General features: G+C 48.7%; 1 protein-coding gene across 4 annotated transcripts in view; it reads right to left on the bottom strand.

The window, feature by feature from the left end:
* LOC125950861 (zinc finger protein jing homolog) overlaps positions 1-18,217 on the bottom strand; it is a 58,728-nt gene that overhangs the window by 20,067 nt on the left and 20,444 nt on the right. For all 4 annotated transcript variants that reach the window (XR_007468759.1, XM_049679220.1, XM_049679219.1 and 1 more), the window contains one exon: positions 6,223-6,396. Coding sequence is in view for 3 of the 4 variants with exons in the window: in XM_049679220.1 (XP_049535177.1) it covers positions 6,223-6,396 (174 nt within the window). In the remaining variant the exon portion in view is untranslated. The remainder of the gene's footprint in view (positions 1-6,222; positions 6,397-18,217) is intronic.

The following is an 18,217-nucleotide window of genomic DNA, read 5'->3' as shown; positions in this document are numbered from 1 at the left end:
GGCTCTTCTTCATCCGAACCAGTTCAGCAGCACATTCTCGTGTCTCTCTTTCCATCCTTCATTTTCGACCAGTCCTACAGCGCATATGCTGCAGGCTATATTTCTTCCTCTGTCCTTCCTCTTCCGATTGGAACTGACTTTTCTTCACCAGCCTCCTGTTGGTTGTTGTTGTGGTGCAACTCGCAACCATTTCGCGGTGAAAAGTGCGAAGAAGTGGCCAACCAAAACGCAAAAGAGAGGGAAACACGACGGAGAAAATATGATCATCCGGCAAGTTGTCGTAATAAAATCCGTAGCAGTTCTTTCCCGTTAGCTTCACTCCTGAAGGTGACCTTCTTCTTCACCATCTTAATCATCGCCATTGCCGCCATCATCATCATCATCATCATCATCTGCAGCTTCGCGTTTCGCGTTCCTCGTGCCATCCCCTAGGCGCAGCAATTGGTGGCTGGCTTCCCCACAGAGCGATGTTGTTCCAGACCACTGACATGCTCTCCTCTCTCTCTCTTTCTGCAACCCTCTCTCACTATTCCCCGCTTTCTGCACTCCGTTTCTCTTCATGCTGTTCCTTCCCGTGCCCCACGAGGTTCTTGGGATGTTTTTTTTTGGGGGGAAGAAGCTTACGGGATTTTCTGACTTTTGGGGTCCAATGAGTTTGGCAACGCGGCCACACGCGCAGATACTGCACTGCTACTACTACTACCACCAGCAGACCAACGGGAGACATTCTCTTTTCGTGGTCCGCAGCAGAAGGTGATGTTGTTTGGGGGACTTGTTCTGGGCTTTATGTGTCTTCGTCCCGTCTCTCGTTCTCCTTTTCTCGCTCTCGCTCTCACCACGATCATGTGGTCCAGATGTGGTGTTTAACGAGCGTCACTGAGCCCTTTTACTTGTCGGTGGTGAACTGTCGGTCTGCGCCACTTGGCAGACACCTGGGGGGGTTGTTCCAGGTCTCGGAGATCACAGCCAGACACACGAGAACCGGCTTTAGCCATGTTGGTGTTGGTATACACATTTCTTCTTGTGAGGTATTGTGGCTGGAACCGGCCATAGGCCTCTCTCGACAATCCATCAGATATTGCCCCGTAGAAATGATCTTTATGCTTTCAAAGTCGTTCGAAACAACATATGCGCTTGGCTGTTTAACTGAATTAAATGCTTCTCAACAACCTGCTTGGCTTATAAATTGTTTCTGAACCGATGCTGTAGCTTAGGCGCGTGGCAACAACTAGACAATTGTCCCGCTCCGGCAGCCACCTTGCGGTGGTGGGTGGAGTTGCATTACTCAATGCTCTGTGGTCGCTGCGGTTAACAGTGGCAGCGGTTTCGTACGCATAAGTTGATAATAGGAAACTACTTCCACCATTCGACATAGATCGTATAGACAGCCGCCGATTGCACAATTTGCTGTGCACGTGGAACGACGATAACAATGAAAACTCCCTTTTCGCACTTGGGCATTAGAGGCCGAGACAGGGCTGCCGCTAAGTGATGCAATCGATCAGGTTCCACAACAACAACTGGTGCGCGCTCCACTTCCACCAAACACACCAAAACCAAACTGTTTGCCACTCGGTTTGCCGGCGGTGGGTGGTTGTACCTTAAAACTGGATGAATTCTGAAACCGAAACACTGAGGAGATTTTACACTTTCACCTTGCCCTGACGCACACCGCGCCCAGTGCGACGGGTTTCCGCTTGTGATGATCAGCAAAATTAGGTGGAAAATTCGTGAAAAAAAACCCCTGTAGCCAAACCGCTTCCGATCGACCTCGGGCGCGCACAATACGCTTGCCACCTGTTCCCGCGTCGAAACGCGATTCAGTCGGAAAGATGCTCATCGATCTATCGGTTGAACTGTCTATCGATTGGCGCATCGCTCGGCGGCACACATATGGCTTTTCTTCTTCGATAAAAGTGCGGTAAAGGGGAGAGGTGAAAATCGAATGCTGCATCCTCATCTTCTTTTTCCCTCCAGAGCAAACCCCTTCTCGCCCGCGCCTTGGTTTGGTTGTTTTTTGCACACATCATTAAAGCATTACTTTCCGTCTCACAAATACGATTGACAGACGGACGGAGGAGGGTCGGAGGGTTGTCCGGGCTTGCTCATGACGCAAATGTCTGCGCCAATGGGAAGGCTATGTGGAGTGTGTTGTTGTGTCAGTACGCGGCGGAAAGTGCGGCGGAAAAACTGAGAAAAATTGTTCATAATCACCAAGCACGCGTCGGCGGCTACCAGCTTCTCTTCGCAGCTTCTCCGAGCTTTTCACCACAGAGACCCCCCCGCAGAGCCTGGGAGCAGGAAGCAATTTTGCAGAAGCAGCAACAACGCAGGGCGCGCACCCACCACCTGAGAGAGTTTGCATTCGGTTTTTGTCCAAATCAAATCCATCGAGTGAACGTTTGAACGTTGCTCATCTTCCTCCCTCCAGTGCTGCATTGGTGTGGGTGTTTTTCCCAAAAGCTCATCTCCAACCGTTTCCCCCCAAATCGGCACAACAACATAGTAGTGGGCTGTCGCCACAATCGTCATTGTAGACGATTGTTCCGGGAGAGGCGTGTTTCGGGGGTGTTTGATGAAGATTGTGCGGCACGCCACACATGCTATGCGTATTAAAGTATTTGCGTTATTACATTACCGCTGCCAGCCCCGTGAACTCGGTTGTCTTTCTTTCATTTTGCGATGCATCGGATATGTGGTGCTTCATGCGGACGCTAAGACATCGCCCAATTTCGTGCCAAGCGACATGAAGGTGTGCGGCGGATCGTGGTATGGTTTACACAACCTTCCTTGTAGCTTCCTGCTCCCCTCCGCGTCACGACGATCGGCGAAAAAAGACCTTCACACACGCATAAAAGCTGGCACCCACCCCCATTCCATGCTAGTAGTTCGCATAAAAATCTACGCTACAATGTTGCGCACAGGCACACCACCCAAGGAAGGCGCACTTTTTTTTATGCTAGGCAAGGCATGCACGGTAATAGTGAAGCGAACAGATGTTCACCTGAGGTTTGACTCACTGGACTTCCTGTCATGATTATGTGCGCCTGTTGTGTGTGTGTGTATGTGTTGATTCAGAGGAAAACACGCGTCGTGCTTCATGTTCATCCGTGTGGTCCGCGGTGTGGTTTTGATAAGCGATATCGTGTGTAAATGTGTTTGCTGTCGTATCATTGCCATTAAGCTACCGATTTCGATAGTAATAGCAATGTAGCAATCGGGGTTTGAGTTGAGCGAACTGGCGAGCTCCAGTGACGAGAAAACGGGAAAAACTGGAATGTGTTGCTACTGCCTTAAAGAAAACGAGTTCGTAATCCTTTAAGATGTAGTTCTCTTTTATTGCCCGATACTGGCTCATCTTTTTGCTCTTCTTTTTAATTGACTCAGAAAGCAGAAAGCTCAACGAGCCCGCGATCACTGGTCACTCAAGTATGGAAATCTATCATCGATACGTATTCGAAAGCTCTCCCTAACTATTGCAAACGCAAACCAGTTCCGCTGTTTGCAGCGAGAAAAACTGGATGAAATAAAGATGAAAACAAACAAAAAGCGAGTTTTCTCGGCACGACATCTGCAGCTCTGTTATCAAACGGCTGCCGCTCTTGCACTGTACATCCGGCAGTTGAAGCAACAACAAAACACAGACCCCGCTACCCTGTGGTCACTGATATTTCTTATCAAGCCGCCTTCTATCACAAGCATAAGCGTGCCAGCCAGTCAGGCGAACTGTGTGAACTTAAACTGATTCAAACAACGCAATAAAACGAATGCATGCGCCAGCGCATGATGGTGTTGTGGAATCATTTTACATCCTCAAGGCGGCGCTTTAATGCGCCAGACTGTTGGAATTAGTGATATATAAATAGGAAACCATTCGCTTCCAGTGCAATCTTGTATAACGCTAAGATTCCTTTAATGTCTTTGAATGGCAACCAGATCCAATTTCTGCTCAAGAATATTGAACAGTTCCTGCTAGCGGCACCGATCGATCGCGATCACGATGATGCGTTGCTAGTAGCTGTCATCTTCCTGTGTAAATGAAGATCAGTCTCATCAGGATTGGAAACTTGTTTAAAGAGACCACACGCTACGCCATATCAACAGAGGCCATGTTTCACTCCGCATTATCACGAATGAGTCAAACCGGACAAAGAGTACACAAACACACGCGCGGAAACGCGTAACTGCGATTGGCACGCTAAGTTGATGTTAATGGGCCCTAGACCATCGATACTTTAACCAATAATTGCCAAGCCAAAGAAAAGGAGAAGAGAAATTGATATAAGAGAAGCCTTGGCAATTCGCAAGGGGTTTCCACCACTACTATACCGCTTCTTACTAGCTTGTTATACAAATCTAACCTCAAATGTCCAAAACAATGCGATGAAAATCATAAAATCTTCTTGCATTTATTCATTTTTCAAAACTAATGAAGGAATAATACATGCTTCAATTCAACTAATTGTAGAACAAGTGAGCAAAACCAAAGCAAGCTATTCTGTTATCAAACCCCTCATACAACCCTAGAAAATAAAAACAACTAGAACTACAAATACTACAAGCTATTATCTGGTTCCCTTTTCCAAACATGTGGTTATCACTCGACACGACTGCGCGGTTCTTGCCGAGCGAACGGCCTCTAGTAGTAAATTGGAAAAAAAAGTTTGCCACAGACATAAACGGAATTGTCCACTTCAAGGGAACAACGTGCCTGCTGCCAACACAAAGAATACAAAGAACAGAAAATGGCAAACGCTCGTACAATCATCACAGGAACATCCTTCCTGTCTGTCGGTGATACACTTTAGAGCAAAACAAAAAAAAGAATAATTTGAAAACACACAAATGGACCGTCGACAGAGGGTGAGGAAAGGAACAGAGAAGCGGTAGCGGTAGCATAAGAGTGCTTACAGCAGCTCACAGTAGTGTTCGTTCCTAAGCGAAAAGTGCGATTCAAACATTCATTAGGAAAAGAAAAGGAAAAACACATCACTGAACCTCCCGTCGTCCCATCATTGGTCTAAAAAACTCCGACTCAGACACCACCACCGGAGCGCAGGGCTAAGAGGAGTGCTTCCATTTGCCTGGAATTGAGGTGGAGGGGTGGGTGGGGTGGATGGCATATGTCTGGCCAGCCTTGGGTGGTGTGCGCGTGCCGATGTGCGTTCGTTTGTACGTTTGTTGGCTTGAATGGAAAATGGGAATATAAGCAGCAGCAGATGGGCAACCACGAGTGCAACAGCAATTTTCCATCATAACCTGAAGTGGTCGTCGCGGGCTGTGAAGCCGTGAAAATAATACACACACACACACATAACACACTCTCATCCTCACATGGTGGACGCACACACACACACACATACACCCACAGGGACTTATATGTGAAGTGCGTGTCGCTTTTCCTTTCGTCTACAGCTTCCTCTTGGGAGTAGCAGCAGAAGCAGAAGCAGACTTTCCACTCGTGGTGTGGCGCACCAGAGTCGACGCCTATGAACAACACCAAGAGAGAGAGACCACACACCACCATCCCTTCCTCGTGGGGGCCACGTTTGCAAAAACGATGCAACAGCATACCCCTCCTGTCTTTCCCCTCCTGTTGCTGGTGGATGATGCTGGTTATGAGTGTGTGCGAGCGTGGAAATTTCACTCCGAACTCCGAATTAGCACTTCATCAGCACCTAACATGCCAGCTTTATATATATAAAGGTACAGACGCACAAACACACACATACAAGCACACACAAACAGACAAAACTTGGTGAAAATAGGAACCGAGGAAAGGTGGAGAGAAAACCGTTTACCGTTGCACGTGAAGCGCCGGAAAATGGTCGCTCAAAAATGGGCAAATGGTGTGTTTTCTGCTGTTCAAACGCACGACGCGCTCTCAAACAACACATTGCCAGCAGGCTACAGGGTGAGACACAAAGATGAAGTCATGAGACTGGAGAGAAATGTTCTGTTTCCTCTATACCTAGCAGCAGCGCAGTAAGTCGCATGCTGGAATTCAATATTAGCACGATGATAAGCGCGACACCGAACATGGATCGTCCGTCCGTAGACACCGCGATCATTATTGTAAATAGAACTATCCCACACCACCCCACCAAGTGGTCTAGACGGCAAATTGTGGTTCGGTAGAATAGTTTGTGATAAGCGGAAGCGGTGGTAGTTGCTATCTTTTTTTTGCGATGCTGATTCGATGCGGAATGCGACCTAACTTACCTTGTTACTTCTACTAGTCTTGTTTCTCATGCTCGATTTGCCGTTGATCACGATGTAGGCGTTGGCGAATTCACCGTTGCACGGCGATGGCGGTCCCATTGCCCAGGCATCGTCCGGATCGGTCGAGGTTTCCAGCGTCAGGTCGCCCAACACGACGAAACCGGATTCACCGGGCTGTATCGAGGAGAGAAAGAAAGGAGGAAAAGGATGAATAAAACAAAGCGGTGGACATAATAAACTAAAAGCGGGATGTTGTCGACCAAAGCAATAGGAAACCATTTCAAAGACGGCGCCAAATTAGCGAAAAATTTATCGACTTGTAACGCCGTATAAAAGCTTCCCATCTTACTCCGTTGCTGCTGCTGCTGCTGCTGGTGATTCACCGTTAAGCGTATTTTCTTAAAAGAACAGCGACAGCGGGAAAACAGCGAACAACGAGGCGGATGAATGAAGAGATTAGAAATTCTAACGAAAGTTATCAAACAGCAATTAATACGATCAACGGGGCGAGAGGCAAGAGGGCAAGCAGCAACCAGCAGCAGCAGCAGCAGCAGCAAGTGGAGAAGTGGAAAGATAAATTAAAGTTAAAAGTTAGAGCCAAGAGCTGGCTCTCAAGCTACCGCGCCTAGGGCGAAAAAGGAGTCGCTTCCTTCTGCGTCAGCGAAAAGAACTTTGGGATGAGACTAAGCTTTGTGTCATTTAACTTTTCCCAATTTTTCCGGTATTTTTTCCCAGAATAAAAGGTCACGGTAGAGGGGTGTGCGGAGGTTAGTAGAAGCCAAATTAATGATTAGAAGATTCTTTGTTCTTTTTTCTGGAGATTCTGTGACCCGCTACCCAAAAATTCGTAGCCCGCATTCGATCAGATCAAAGAACATTTTTCATTTCATTAGGCTGCATCAAGATACAACACCAAAGTGACGGCATTTCCGCGATTCGGCGAGTGTGATGCGTTTGCTATATGTGTCAAGAGTAGCAGTGAAAAGCAAAAACGTGGATAATTATCTTTCCTCGTTCAAGGATGCCCAAGGATATCGAATAAATAGTCCGCATCGAGAGTAAACCGACCGAAGCCCGATGAGAATTCGCGGAAATGGAAATGGCCTTGGTAACGCTATCCTAATAATGCGGAGCGGATCCCAATGGCACTCCAACCGATGAGATCAAAAGATTGGTCGCCGGTCGGGTCCCGCGGGTCGGCCAAATTGAGAAGCATTAGCGCATCGTACGCAAATGACCTTTTGCTTAACCAGCTCTTCTTTCTTGTTATTACTTCTCCACCGAAACATAACTGAAGATGACGACGACGATGGTGAAAAAAGATGAAAAATACAAACACGAACACAAACGCGGAACACCATCGCTATTTGATGACCTTCCTTCTCCCCCATCGGCGGCGGCAGTGGTTCTCCCAGCGGTGGTGCGGCGGCATGGTTCCGTTGATGGACTTTACATTGCAAATGATAATTACCCCTCTAATTACCGTGGCAGCAGCGTAGCCAACACGACTGCCGACTGAGTCTGCACGAATCTCGCGCCGTTGGTTCCGCTTGAGAAGAAATGGTGAGATGGGGAGCGAACCACCAACTAGTGCTGATGATGTTCGGATAGATTCACTTGGATTGGATTACTGAAATTGAGATGACGTTTGCGGCGGAAGTGGTTTGGATAACTGATTGGATTGGCCTCGACAAAATGGGCAAACATAGCAGTCAATGAAGGTTATAGTGAGACGAAAATACCGCGTTTTGGAGTTTAAACAAGGGGATTTTCCATGATCGATAAGAGCTTCAAGGTGTGATAGGTACCCCAAAGGTCTGTAGATATCAAATAAACAGATGGGTTCTCCATTAAACAATCATCAGGAACAATGAATCCAAATTGTCTGAAACATAGGGTTATCACACCGTAATCCAAGGATGAGTTTCGATTGTGCTCATTCAATTGCCATCATTCTTAAAGCTAACACCGCAATGTGTACTACGTCGCGGATAAAATGGCGCACTAAAAAAACATTGATCAGAAAATTTGTAACTAATGCGTCTCGCGCTCGTTGGGTAAAAACCAATACCGTGTCGATAAACAAACAAGCAAACACCACAAAACGAGTGCCTTTAGACACATGGAACTCCTCGCGGAGAAAGTAACGAACACCAAACGAGGTGCTACGGAGGAAAGTAAAACTAACAAACGCAATTCCTATGATAGGCATCCACCATCATACATGGTATGAGAAGGTGTCATGCGCGATTCGATCGCAATTAATATTCATCGACCAACGGGAGGCTTGTTGATGGAATATGGCCAACATTCCATCGCGTAGCCCTTTTAACCCTGCGCGCGACCAAGTGTCATTTGTTTACATTGCGGCCAATAAGTGCATTGGCACAGAGAGGGTATATGCCAAATGAAATACGTCGTAGCATAGTTTTGCATTGGTTTCGCATATCGATACGGCGGTGTTGTGCATGGTACTTAACACATTGTAGCACCGTACTTAGTTGGAAGTACCATGATAGTTTGTTTTCTCCATTAAGTTAGATTGTAATATTCAATGAGCATACGGCCTATGAGCGAGAAAGTCAGTGACATCTTCAATACAGGGATCCGGGGTGATATACCACCACTAATGAGCGAGACGACACCATGGACATTTGACGAATGGACCACCACCGACGACGATGTTTGAATAATTTAATGTGTGCGAATCAGAGTGCCAAAGTCGAAACCGAGTAGTAGTAGAACCTAACGGAACAAACTCCCCAGTGGAGCTAGTAACCGCCATCCAGCAAACCAACCAACCAGCCAGCCAGCCAGCCTGTCTGCTTAATCGCGCGAAAGTCAGGCCGGGCGATAGCACTGGGGGCCAGGGTTATAAATGGTTTACGGTTACAGGCCATAAAATTACTCGCCAGCAACAACCACGGCCGCGGCGTTCGGCTTGGGCGACAACCGCTCGTGAAAGGCGATACCAACGACGGAAAACAAAAACCGAAAAAAAACATGCGAATTAATGGTCACTCATGCGATGGATTTCGGACCAGCAGTTGGATTTGTGGTCGGGGTTTCGAGATCTGGTGATTAGCGAGGTTACAATAGCGCCACAACTCATCGCCCTCAGTAGTATGTGTTGTCGTTGTTGGCCAGAAAAAACCGAATATCCATTGGAGACAATAGTAAAAGATAATAGATATTCCAGAGCATCGCAAAACTTGTTTCTGCAAAAGTGTAGAAGGTCCCCCTCGTCGTGTGTACACCGTACCGCGTCGGACATTGAACTTCTAAACAGCCGGTGGTCGGGTCAATGCTAAGAGCAATTCTATGTTCACGCGGAAGAGGACCGGTTCCGAGGAGGAGGAGCACTCGATTCGTAAGTTTGATCTCTCTTGATTTGTCCACTGGAACTCAAGTAAACTAGCCAGCAAATGGCAGCTCTGGCATGGCTTCCCGTATAATATAGTCGTCTTAAGACCGGACGCACGATCGGATCACAACAAAGAACGATTTCGCAGATGGATCGTTCTCGTTAACTTCCAACGCTCCCCCGGCGGCACTCCCGGAAGCGAGCTGCTTACACGGTTAGCGGGAGGGCAAAGCAAATTGATCCGATCCGACGGAACTTGGCACCGGGATAAATGTCAGCTCGTGTGACAGCTTCCGATTGACAGACAGCGATCGCTGCCCTGCCCTGCCACCCGGCCGTCTGAAATCGATTCATTGTGCGTGACGCGTCTTCGCGTCTTCGCGAACTCACGAACTCTTTCTGCCGATGCGACATAGGGTCGATGTCATTGTACGCTCCAAGGGAGGAGGGGGTTCATCTCGTGGAGCACTTCGTGTCACCAAAGAGCACTCTTCCCCGACCACGTGCCATAGCTTTTTAAAACAGTCATTAGCCACTGTAGCCTCCCCGGGTCCCACCCATCGCGAGAGGGCAACGAACTAGGGGGAAAAAGCACAAAAGGTTGTCCCCCGGCAGCAGTTGAAATGTGTCATGAGATTACAATGATTTCAACTAGCGCAACGGAAGTCATTCGGGCGCTTCTACACCACCACAGTTTACGGGCTTCCAAACTATTGAAGTTTAGAATGATCTAGAGTATTAAATAGTATCTGGATAAAAGTACAATCATATACAGCCGGTTAACAACCATTTGATAGCGGTCTGTGGCAGCGTTGCCAACATTCCACGAGCCCATTTGCCTCCACACAAAAGGCTCGTCGGCAGCGAGCAGCAGCAACAGCAGCAGTTAAAACGCACGACGCGCACAGCATAGCGACTGAAGCGCGAGATATGAAGTAGGTTCAAGGCAGTTCATGAACATCCCGCACTCCAACCGTTCGCCACCACCATCTGCACTGCTGCTGGCTGTTGGCTGCTCGCTGAACCGGTTGCAGCGAGTTGTACAGAAAGATAGAGAAGCTGTAGCGGATGGTGAGGATGGCTAGTCGAGATGAGCTGGCAACAAGCTGGCCGGTGACGCAGCAGCATGGTCAATGTGCTTTGCGAAATGGTTTGACCTACAACCGCAGGGCCACGAGAGCTTTCGGCTCGCGTCCAGCAAGCAGGACCGCTGCAGGCGCATCTACTTGACGAGAACTTCCTTACTCATTTACGACGATCGCCGAAGTCTAACCAACCAACGCACCAAATCGCACACGCCAATTGTGCCGTGCCGTGGCCGACGAGCACTACTGTACTTACCAGCGTCAATTGCATCAATCTCCGCCCGCACAGAGGCCCGCGGAATGACGGTGGTGGCGGCGGCGCCATCGATGCGTAACTAATTCCAACGAAATTTCATAATAATCAACCTTCTCCGACGGTGCGTGTACGCCGTGCGACCGCCAGCCACGATGCGTAACGACAAAACTTCTCCATACATACGAACGGAGCGCTCGACATTTTGGAAGGGCTTCTTCTCTGGGACGATGTGACGTGGAGCGGAAGTGCAATGCGTGGAGGGCGTGGCGCCTCCACCGAACGCGGCAGGAAGGTGGTAACAAACAAGTGTCGTTGTTCGAGGGAAAGAAGGGAGGGCGTAATACCTTCTTCTCTCCGCTGGACCATGGCCGTCGATATTGAATTCCAACCTCTGCTACCCCCCGCTACCGTCGAGCGATACTCGAGCGGTGTGTGACAACATCACGTAATGGTCGTTTCGCGTGATGGAAGGACTTACCGCAGAACGTGGCAGACAATACGTTTTTACCTTAAGTGGGAGCTTCGCTTCATGGGTTCGGAATGTAGTTGTCACTTCCAGAGCACAGGGTTGCTTTGTTTGGTTGGCTTATATGGGTTTTAGAACCAGACCAAACGCGCTTCTTGACCATAACCAGAATGAATATCGTAGCAAGCCTGCAACTTTGTTGCTGTTATTTGCTGAAGAGGTTTGCACAAACAATCGTCCAAGTCCTTTTTTGGGATGCTTTCGAACCGCGCTAAAGACAATCGCCCGAGAAGGACACATTGATTCCATCGAACCACTGAAGGTTGCCACCGTGTTCTGGGTGGAACGCCTCGGACCGGTAGCCTTTGTTTCTTGTCTTGACCAAGAGCCGGCCTCTAATTGATGCTGAGTGTGCTCGATGCTGATCGAGAGAACGTGGTCCTTCGGTTCCTTTCTAACAAAGTCCAAGTACCTGACCCGCCTGTTGTTATTGGGACCAAGTATTTCCATTCGACCAGACATAAACAAACGGAACGCCCAAACGCCTAAGACACAACTCCTTCGTATCTGGTAGCCACTCTCCACACCACGGCCGCTGCTAATCGGGGCGCGTTTTTTTAGTTATATTCTTTTAATTATGCTCGTCGCCACGTTTAATGGCAATCTTTTTTAACCGGATTGGAACAGGTTTGCGCGCAGAACTTGCAGAACTGGAAACGGGAGAGAAAGAGAGAGAGAGAGACGTTGCCTACTGCGAAACGAGCCTTTGTGTGCTCGGTGGTCTCTCTGCAACAACTTCATTTTCTCGCTTGTCATCTTGGCGGTAGGAGTGGCACGATCAAGGACGGTAGGCACAGTGCAAAGAGAACTCTTGAAGTTGTACGCTGCAGAGGGATGCACGGGACAGTGCAAGGCAGTCGGTAGTCACGGCAAGCAAGAAGAGAATCGATTCGAAAGGATCGCTTAACGCGAACCAACAAACGGCGTCTCTGTCGGATTGTGTCGGACGATACCAATGGACCCCGGTGAGCCAAGTGAATCGTTTCACGATTTTATTCAATTAGCCATAATCAAATTGGCGGCACAACAAAGGTTGGCTCAGAACATAGAAAAGAATCTGCTCTGCGCTTTGGACAATCACATTTGAGGAGAAAACCGGATTTTGTCTGATTAAAACGTGGGACTGTAATTTTGCCAAAAACAACAATCTACTTTTGTATTGTCTTGTTTTGTTGTTTTATGCATCCAGATTCTAAATAAAGCGATCCCCGAAGATGAAGGAGCTGCTCACAAGCACGAAAGAGGCTTCCCCTCCTAGCAGCATCTTTCGTCAGCGGTCTTCTGCACTTCCTGCACTACCAAGCCAAGAAGCATAACGGTGGCAGGAAAGGGGATAATAATTTGCAAAAAAGCTTCCATCACTTGACCGCACTCCGCACCAAATATGTGGAAAACCAAAAGGGGTTCCAGCAGCAAACAACAACCGCGCTAATGGGTACGCCATTTTACGCCAACTTCCGGTCCCATACGGGTGGGAAAAGGAAGGAGAGGATGATGGACCATCCGATTCGTACGAAAGATGTTAATCTCCTCGGCGGATGATGAGCCCCCTTTTCCCTCCGGGCGAGAGGTTTCTCATCCATCCACAGCCGCAAGATAATCGTACCGGTGGGTACAACGAAGACGATTCCCCCCCCTGTCCACGGGTACTCAATTCCACCTATCGAACCGAGATGAATAATTCGACAGCCGACGCGTGAGCGGAAGAACCGAACGAAAGCATCGAGCTCAAGAGTAGCGAATCGCGCTTGGATTTCTATTGACGTGGAATAGGTTGATTGAGGAGCATTGTTGTGGTTGAAGAACCCCTTCTTAAGCCCACCGGAGGAGAAGGTGATGCTGCTTCTGGGACTGTGTACCTTGGACGCCGCGAAGCCTTTCGCTCATCCAGAGTTTCCTCCTTGGATCTCGAGGAAGAGAAGGAGGAGAAGTGAACTGAAACACAAGCACGAGGTACCTTTTCCCACAATTTAGGCCACATACGATCGAATCACCTCTCAACATCGGATTTGGATTTGTTTGTCGAGATTCTGGGCTGCGTTGTATCGTTTGAACGTGACCTACACTCGATGCCGCGCGTGATGCCGAAACGTTTGCACATCATACGATCGGCCAAACTGGACACTCGTCTACATTGCTGTGTTCCTCTCTACTACTAGTGTGTGCCCATGTTTCACGCCTAATTTGTAAAATAAACTCACACTTTCTACTTCTCGTCACGCCATGCCATGGCACGCCACGCCACGCGAAAGAGTTTGTAGGGCTCTAGGAGGGGTATGGGAGTGCCTCGATGATAGCGCATCTGGCAATGTTTGATGAAACCCTATAATCAACACCTCCCCTTCCCCTGAGCGCTGGTATGCTCGATAATCGCAGCGGGAGTCGCCGTATAAGCCCAAAAGATGGTCCTGAATTCGTGGCATATCTAGGTGGTACTCGGTTGTAGTTGCACCGATGGTCTACCATTTGGCCGATTAATTAGTCTGGCACTAATTGAACCATTGTAAAAAGGTGCGACACATTCTGGTGCCCTTGCGATAGTAATAGACTGACCTGCTATGCGATACGTGAGTCTAGATACAAACAACAAACACAAACTATTTCCCCCTCAAGGTCGCAATGGTCAGGTTCAGTTGTAGATACAACTTTCAGCGGTCATTCTTGATGATCGCAATTCTAGGAGGTTCAGAATCATCTGTTTTGTGGATAGTGATGGACTATTTCTATCAAAATTACTTAAGAAGTCGCTTTATCCTTTGCGTCTCCTTCTAATTGAATTAGATCTATCTTCTTCGCCCTAAACGAGTTGACTTGTTTCTCATGTTATACCAGGTGGTTCTGGCCTTTAAAAAAACAGCTATCTCATGCTCAGGGGCTGAAGAAACTGCCAGGCTACTGCCAGAAAGCGACTGATATGTCCATCGAACGAAGAACAAATAGGTTCTCGGAAGAACTATCGCTCTGACTAGCAAGGCGACCGACAAGACGAAGGTCTTGGTGGTAGTAGCGGGTTCTAATTACATTTTCCACTTTACCACTCCACACCAGGGCATGTGCGTCAGCAACGTTGGTGGCCGATATCGAGAGTGACTCACCATCATTGCGCAGGCTGATCGGTTTCTGACACACAAACACGACTGATAAACCGGAGTTTTTTTTTAAAAGGAAAAAATGGGTAAAACCATCAACCGTGGAATGTTGCAAATTTGTTCTTCCGCGCGGTGTTTGTATGCAGCAGCAGAAGCGACACAAAGCGACGGATACGCGTGTTTATCGCTTTCGCAACATGACAAGTGGCAACGGTCCGGACATTCTATTTACTCTCGCTCTCACGCAACAAAGACTCGTCGATGGTGAGTCAATACGATGAAGGTGGATGCCGATACCGACCGGCTTAATCATGTGGGCTCGAGCGAAGACAGGCAAGGTCGACGACGAGCCAGTTCTTATCACCTCGAGTGCGGTACGATGGTAAAGCCATCGCCCTAAACAAAGGTGAAGGACGTGGTATGTCACAGCCATAAAGCGAGGGAAGCGATTGTATTCCATTTTCCAAATTGCGATTACATCTAATTACAACGCATGCTGGTGTCTGGTAGTAGAGCGTATGCTTATCAGTCGTCGTCAGTTTGCGGGATCACTTCCCGTTGTTGTCGGCTTCTGGGGTTGTTTGTTCGACGAAGATAATGGTTCAAGCACACAGCATTCGACAGAGGAAATGTCGAATTTAAGTTCAGAATTCTGCCAGAATCTCACATTCATGGTGAAGTCGCACAGTCACAGCTGCAATACCGCATCGCATCTTCTCTTCTGTTTCGTTCTCATTCTTTTTTTTTTCTCTCTCTCTCTCTCTCTCTCTCTCTCTCTATTTCTCTCTCTCTTTTTCTTTCTTTCTCTGATCTTTCGGATCAGCGGACGTGAATAAACTTGAACCGGCAGCTTAAGCGGAAAGTAAAGTTATGCACGTCGCATACATTATTCATCCGTTTTCATTCCGTTTTACGAACCGCTGACGTCCCGAGTCTCGAGAGGGGGGACCTTAGACTCAGAAATGTTTATTTATTTCTTTAACACGAGATCTGAACGGAATGACTCCCCGGATACGTCTGCCAGAGCTGCGATCTCTGTCCCATAGAATTCCTTTCCACCGCAGCAAAAGAACTCCGGACCGATATGATTCAACTACCGAGTGAAGGCAACACGACAACGGGTCACATCGTTGTACCGAAGGAGTTAAATGCAAATGTGCACGCACTCGGGCTAAAAGACAACGGCCACATTTGGGAATGATGCGAGCATTTTGGAATATGGCGCTTCGTCAGATAGATTGGCGACAGGGAGACAAGCAAGACCGCGCTCTCTCGGTGCTGCCGAAGCCGCGATCATATTTCGCAATCCGCGCGCGCGCGCGCGAACCTTAACTTGGGCTGCCTCGTCACGATGTCACGCTTCCGACCGTGATGGCGATTGTGCGCTTGCATAAAGGGCGAAACCAATGTGATCAAAATGTCGAACCAGAGGGGGGTGCACAATGAAACGGAGAGTAATCCTCTGGGGGATAGCACCACCAGCAACAGCAGCAGCAGCATAAGGTGTTGCAAATTCGTGCCGATACCCCCAATGATGATGGATCGTGACATCGCGAGCGATGCTTGCATAGAACAGATCCAAGAAGTTACAAAATAAGAGGCCGGATCGGGACGTGCTCGGTGGTGAAGGCCGCCGCCGCCACCACCGCCGTGCACTAGTCGAGCGCGCAGCCAGTCGCCTGCCGCTGGGTGTGCGCAACGTCTTTCGTGCTTTGCGCGGTCCTTTGTTGACATTTAGGTGCACTCTGACAGTCGCGAAAAGGGAAGGGCGTTGGGGGGATATACGAATGCAGATTAGATAGCAACTCATCCGCCTTGGCACCAAGTATCAAGCGGGAACAATGATGTGGAATTTAATTAAAGAAAATCATTGATTCCCAAGCCTCAAAGTGAGTTCATGATATCTACGCGAAGGGGCAACGACGTTCACGCCTACCATCACGCCGGGTACACCTCAGCCATCCATCTGGTTGCTAAGACAATCTGGTGTATCTGTAGTAACCAATTAGAGCAACCATAGCCATTTAGAAGTTGCTGCTACAGCATCAGAAGTTTGCGTGTAGCCGAATCGTTCAGTCGAAACCGAAAGAATGGATCCGATCTGTACCATTTGCTTAGAACCGTTCGGGTACGTCCCAACTTCGGCCACCGTCTGTGGGCACCTGTACCACGAGCCGTGTGTCACGCGCTGGCTCGAAACTCACGCGACCTGTCCCGAGTGCCGCAATGCGAGCCCGGGGCCACTGCGAACCGTGCACTTAGATTTTGTCGGTCCCACGGAGGAGGAGGTGCAGCTTTACAACGAACCGGATCAGGATGGTCGCCCGCCACGGAACGCACGTGCAAGGGCAAACTTTGACTTTTTGATGGAACGAAGCATCGAACTGCGTTCCGCGCTGTACGCGATGGAACAACGCAAAGTCGCCAAAGAAAGGAAGACGAAGAAAACGAAGCTGGCGGCCGAAAACATTTTAGGCAAGCGCAAGACAGCAGATACGTTAGCAGACGACGGGGGTGAAGGTAGTTCGGATCAGCGTCAGATGCCAACTGGTGCGCAAGGCGGAAGAACCGCAACAGGTGCCATGGTAACCGAGGAACAGGAGAATGATTCGAGTGAAGGTGAAACCATCCCCAACAATGAAATCTAGTACCAATGTTGACGTCGGCGGCATCGCAGGAGTCGCGTTTTTTTTTCGAATTCATCTTGCCACGTTGCAAATGGAGAGGCAATTTAGAAATGAATTGTGCAAAACCATGGAGACTGCAGGATGTAAATCATGTGCGTGAATTGTTGCGAGTGACGCATCGGAAGTTCCTCGATCGACGCGGCATTCCTGTTGGGAGTAGATCCACGAATACGCACACAAACAAAATTGTATCAGACAGCTCACAATTCATGGTTGCGGCTGACGCTCCTGTTCTGCTGCTCCCTACTTGTGCCACTTTGAAGCCGATATAATTCGTTGGAAAAGAGAGGCACACCGGCATGCCCATTGGCGCACCAGCAGTGTTTGACCTAATAATCTCCCATTCTGCCCTTTTTTCCCACTTTCAGCCTGGCCAAACGTAACCATCAATTACCGCTGCTCGCGGGAGAAGAGAGCTAACCATGCTTGTCCTCATTAAGACGAGTCAGCACATCAGCTGGACGCCCCCAAAAATGGTCTACCATCTACCAAAAATGGTGCCCGGGACCCGGCGGCTGTCGTCTTGCGCGAAGAAGTTGTTGAGGGCGTCAACGCAAACTGCTTGAGCGCTTTCATCGTCACCGAGATGCGTAATAATTCCAGCAAACACACATACACGCGCTCTAGGGGCGCCAAGATCGCCAAGTGTTTCGCGTCGCATCTCCCCCATCATCGTCAGCAAAGTGTGGTGCTGCTGGTTGTTTTGGGGAAGGTTTTCCGGTCGCCGTTAGAGAGGTTCGGAGGCCTCAGAGCACTGCTTAACCGAATGATTCATTTGCGCTTGGCTTACCCATTATCAACGCTGAGACTAGGGTAGAGGGTGGAGGTTGAGGGAAACCGAGATTGATGACTTCATCACCCCAATTCGCCGGCCGCTGATGTTGATCGGAATTATCGATGGAGTGACCCTCTCTTTTTTCTTTCTCTCTTTCCGGTCGAAATCCGAAAATCATTGCAAAAGCGGAGTTTCAAAATGGCCTGGACTAGC

The sequence above is a fragment of the Anopheles darlingi genome, chromosome 2 (genome assembly GCF_943734745.1).
Source record: "Anopheles darlingi chromosome 2, idAnoDarlMG_H_01, whole genome shotgun sequence".
In the NCBI taxonomy this organism is placed as follows: Eukaryota; Metazoa; Arthropoda; class Insecta; order Diptera; family Culicidae; genus Anopheles; species Anopheles darlingi.
This window is presented reverse-complemented; position numbering and strand designations above follow the sequence as displayed.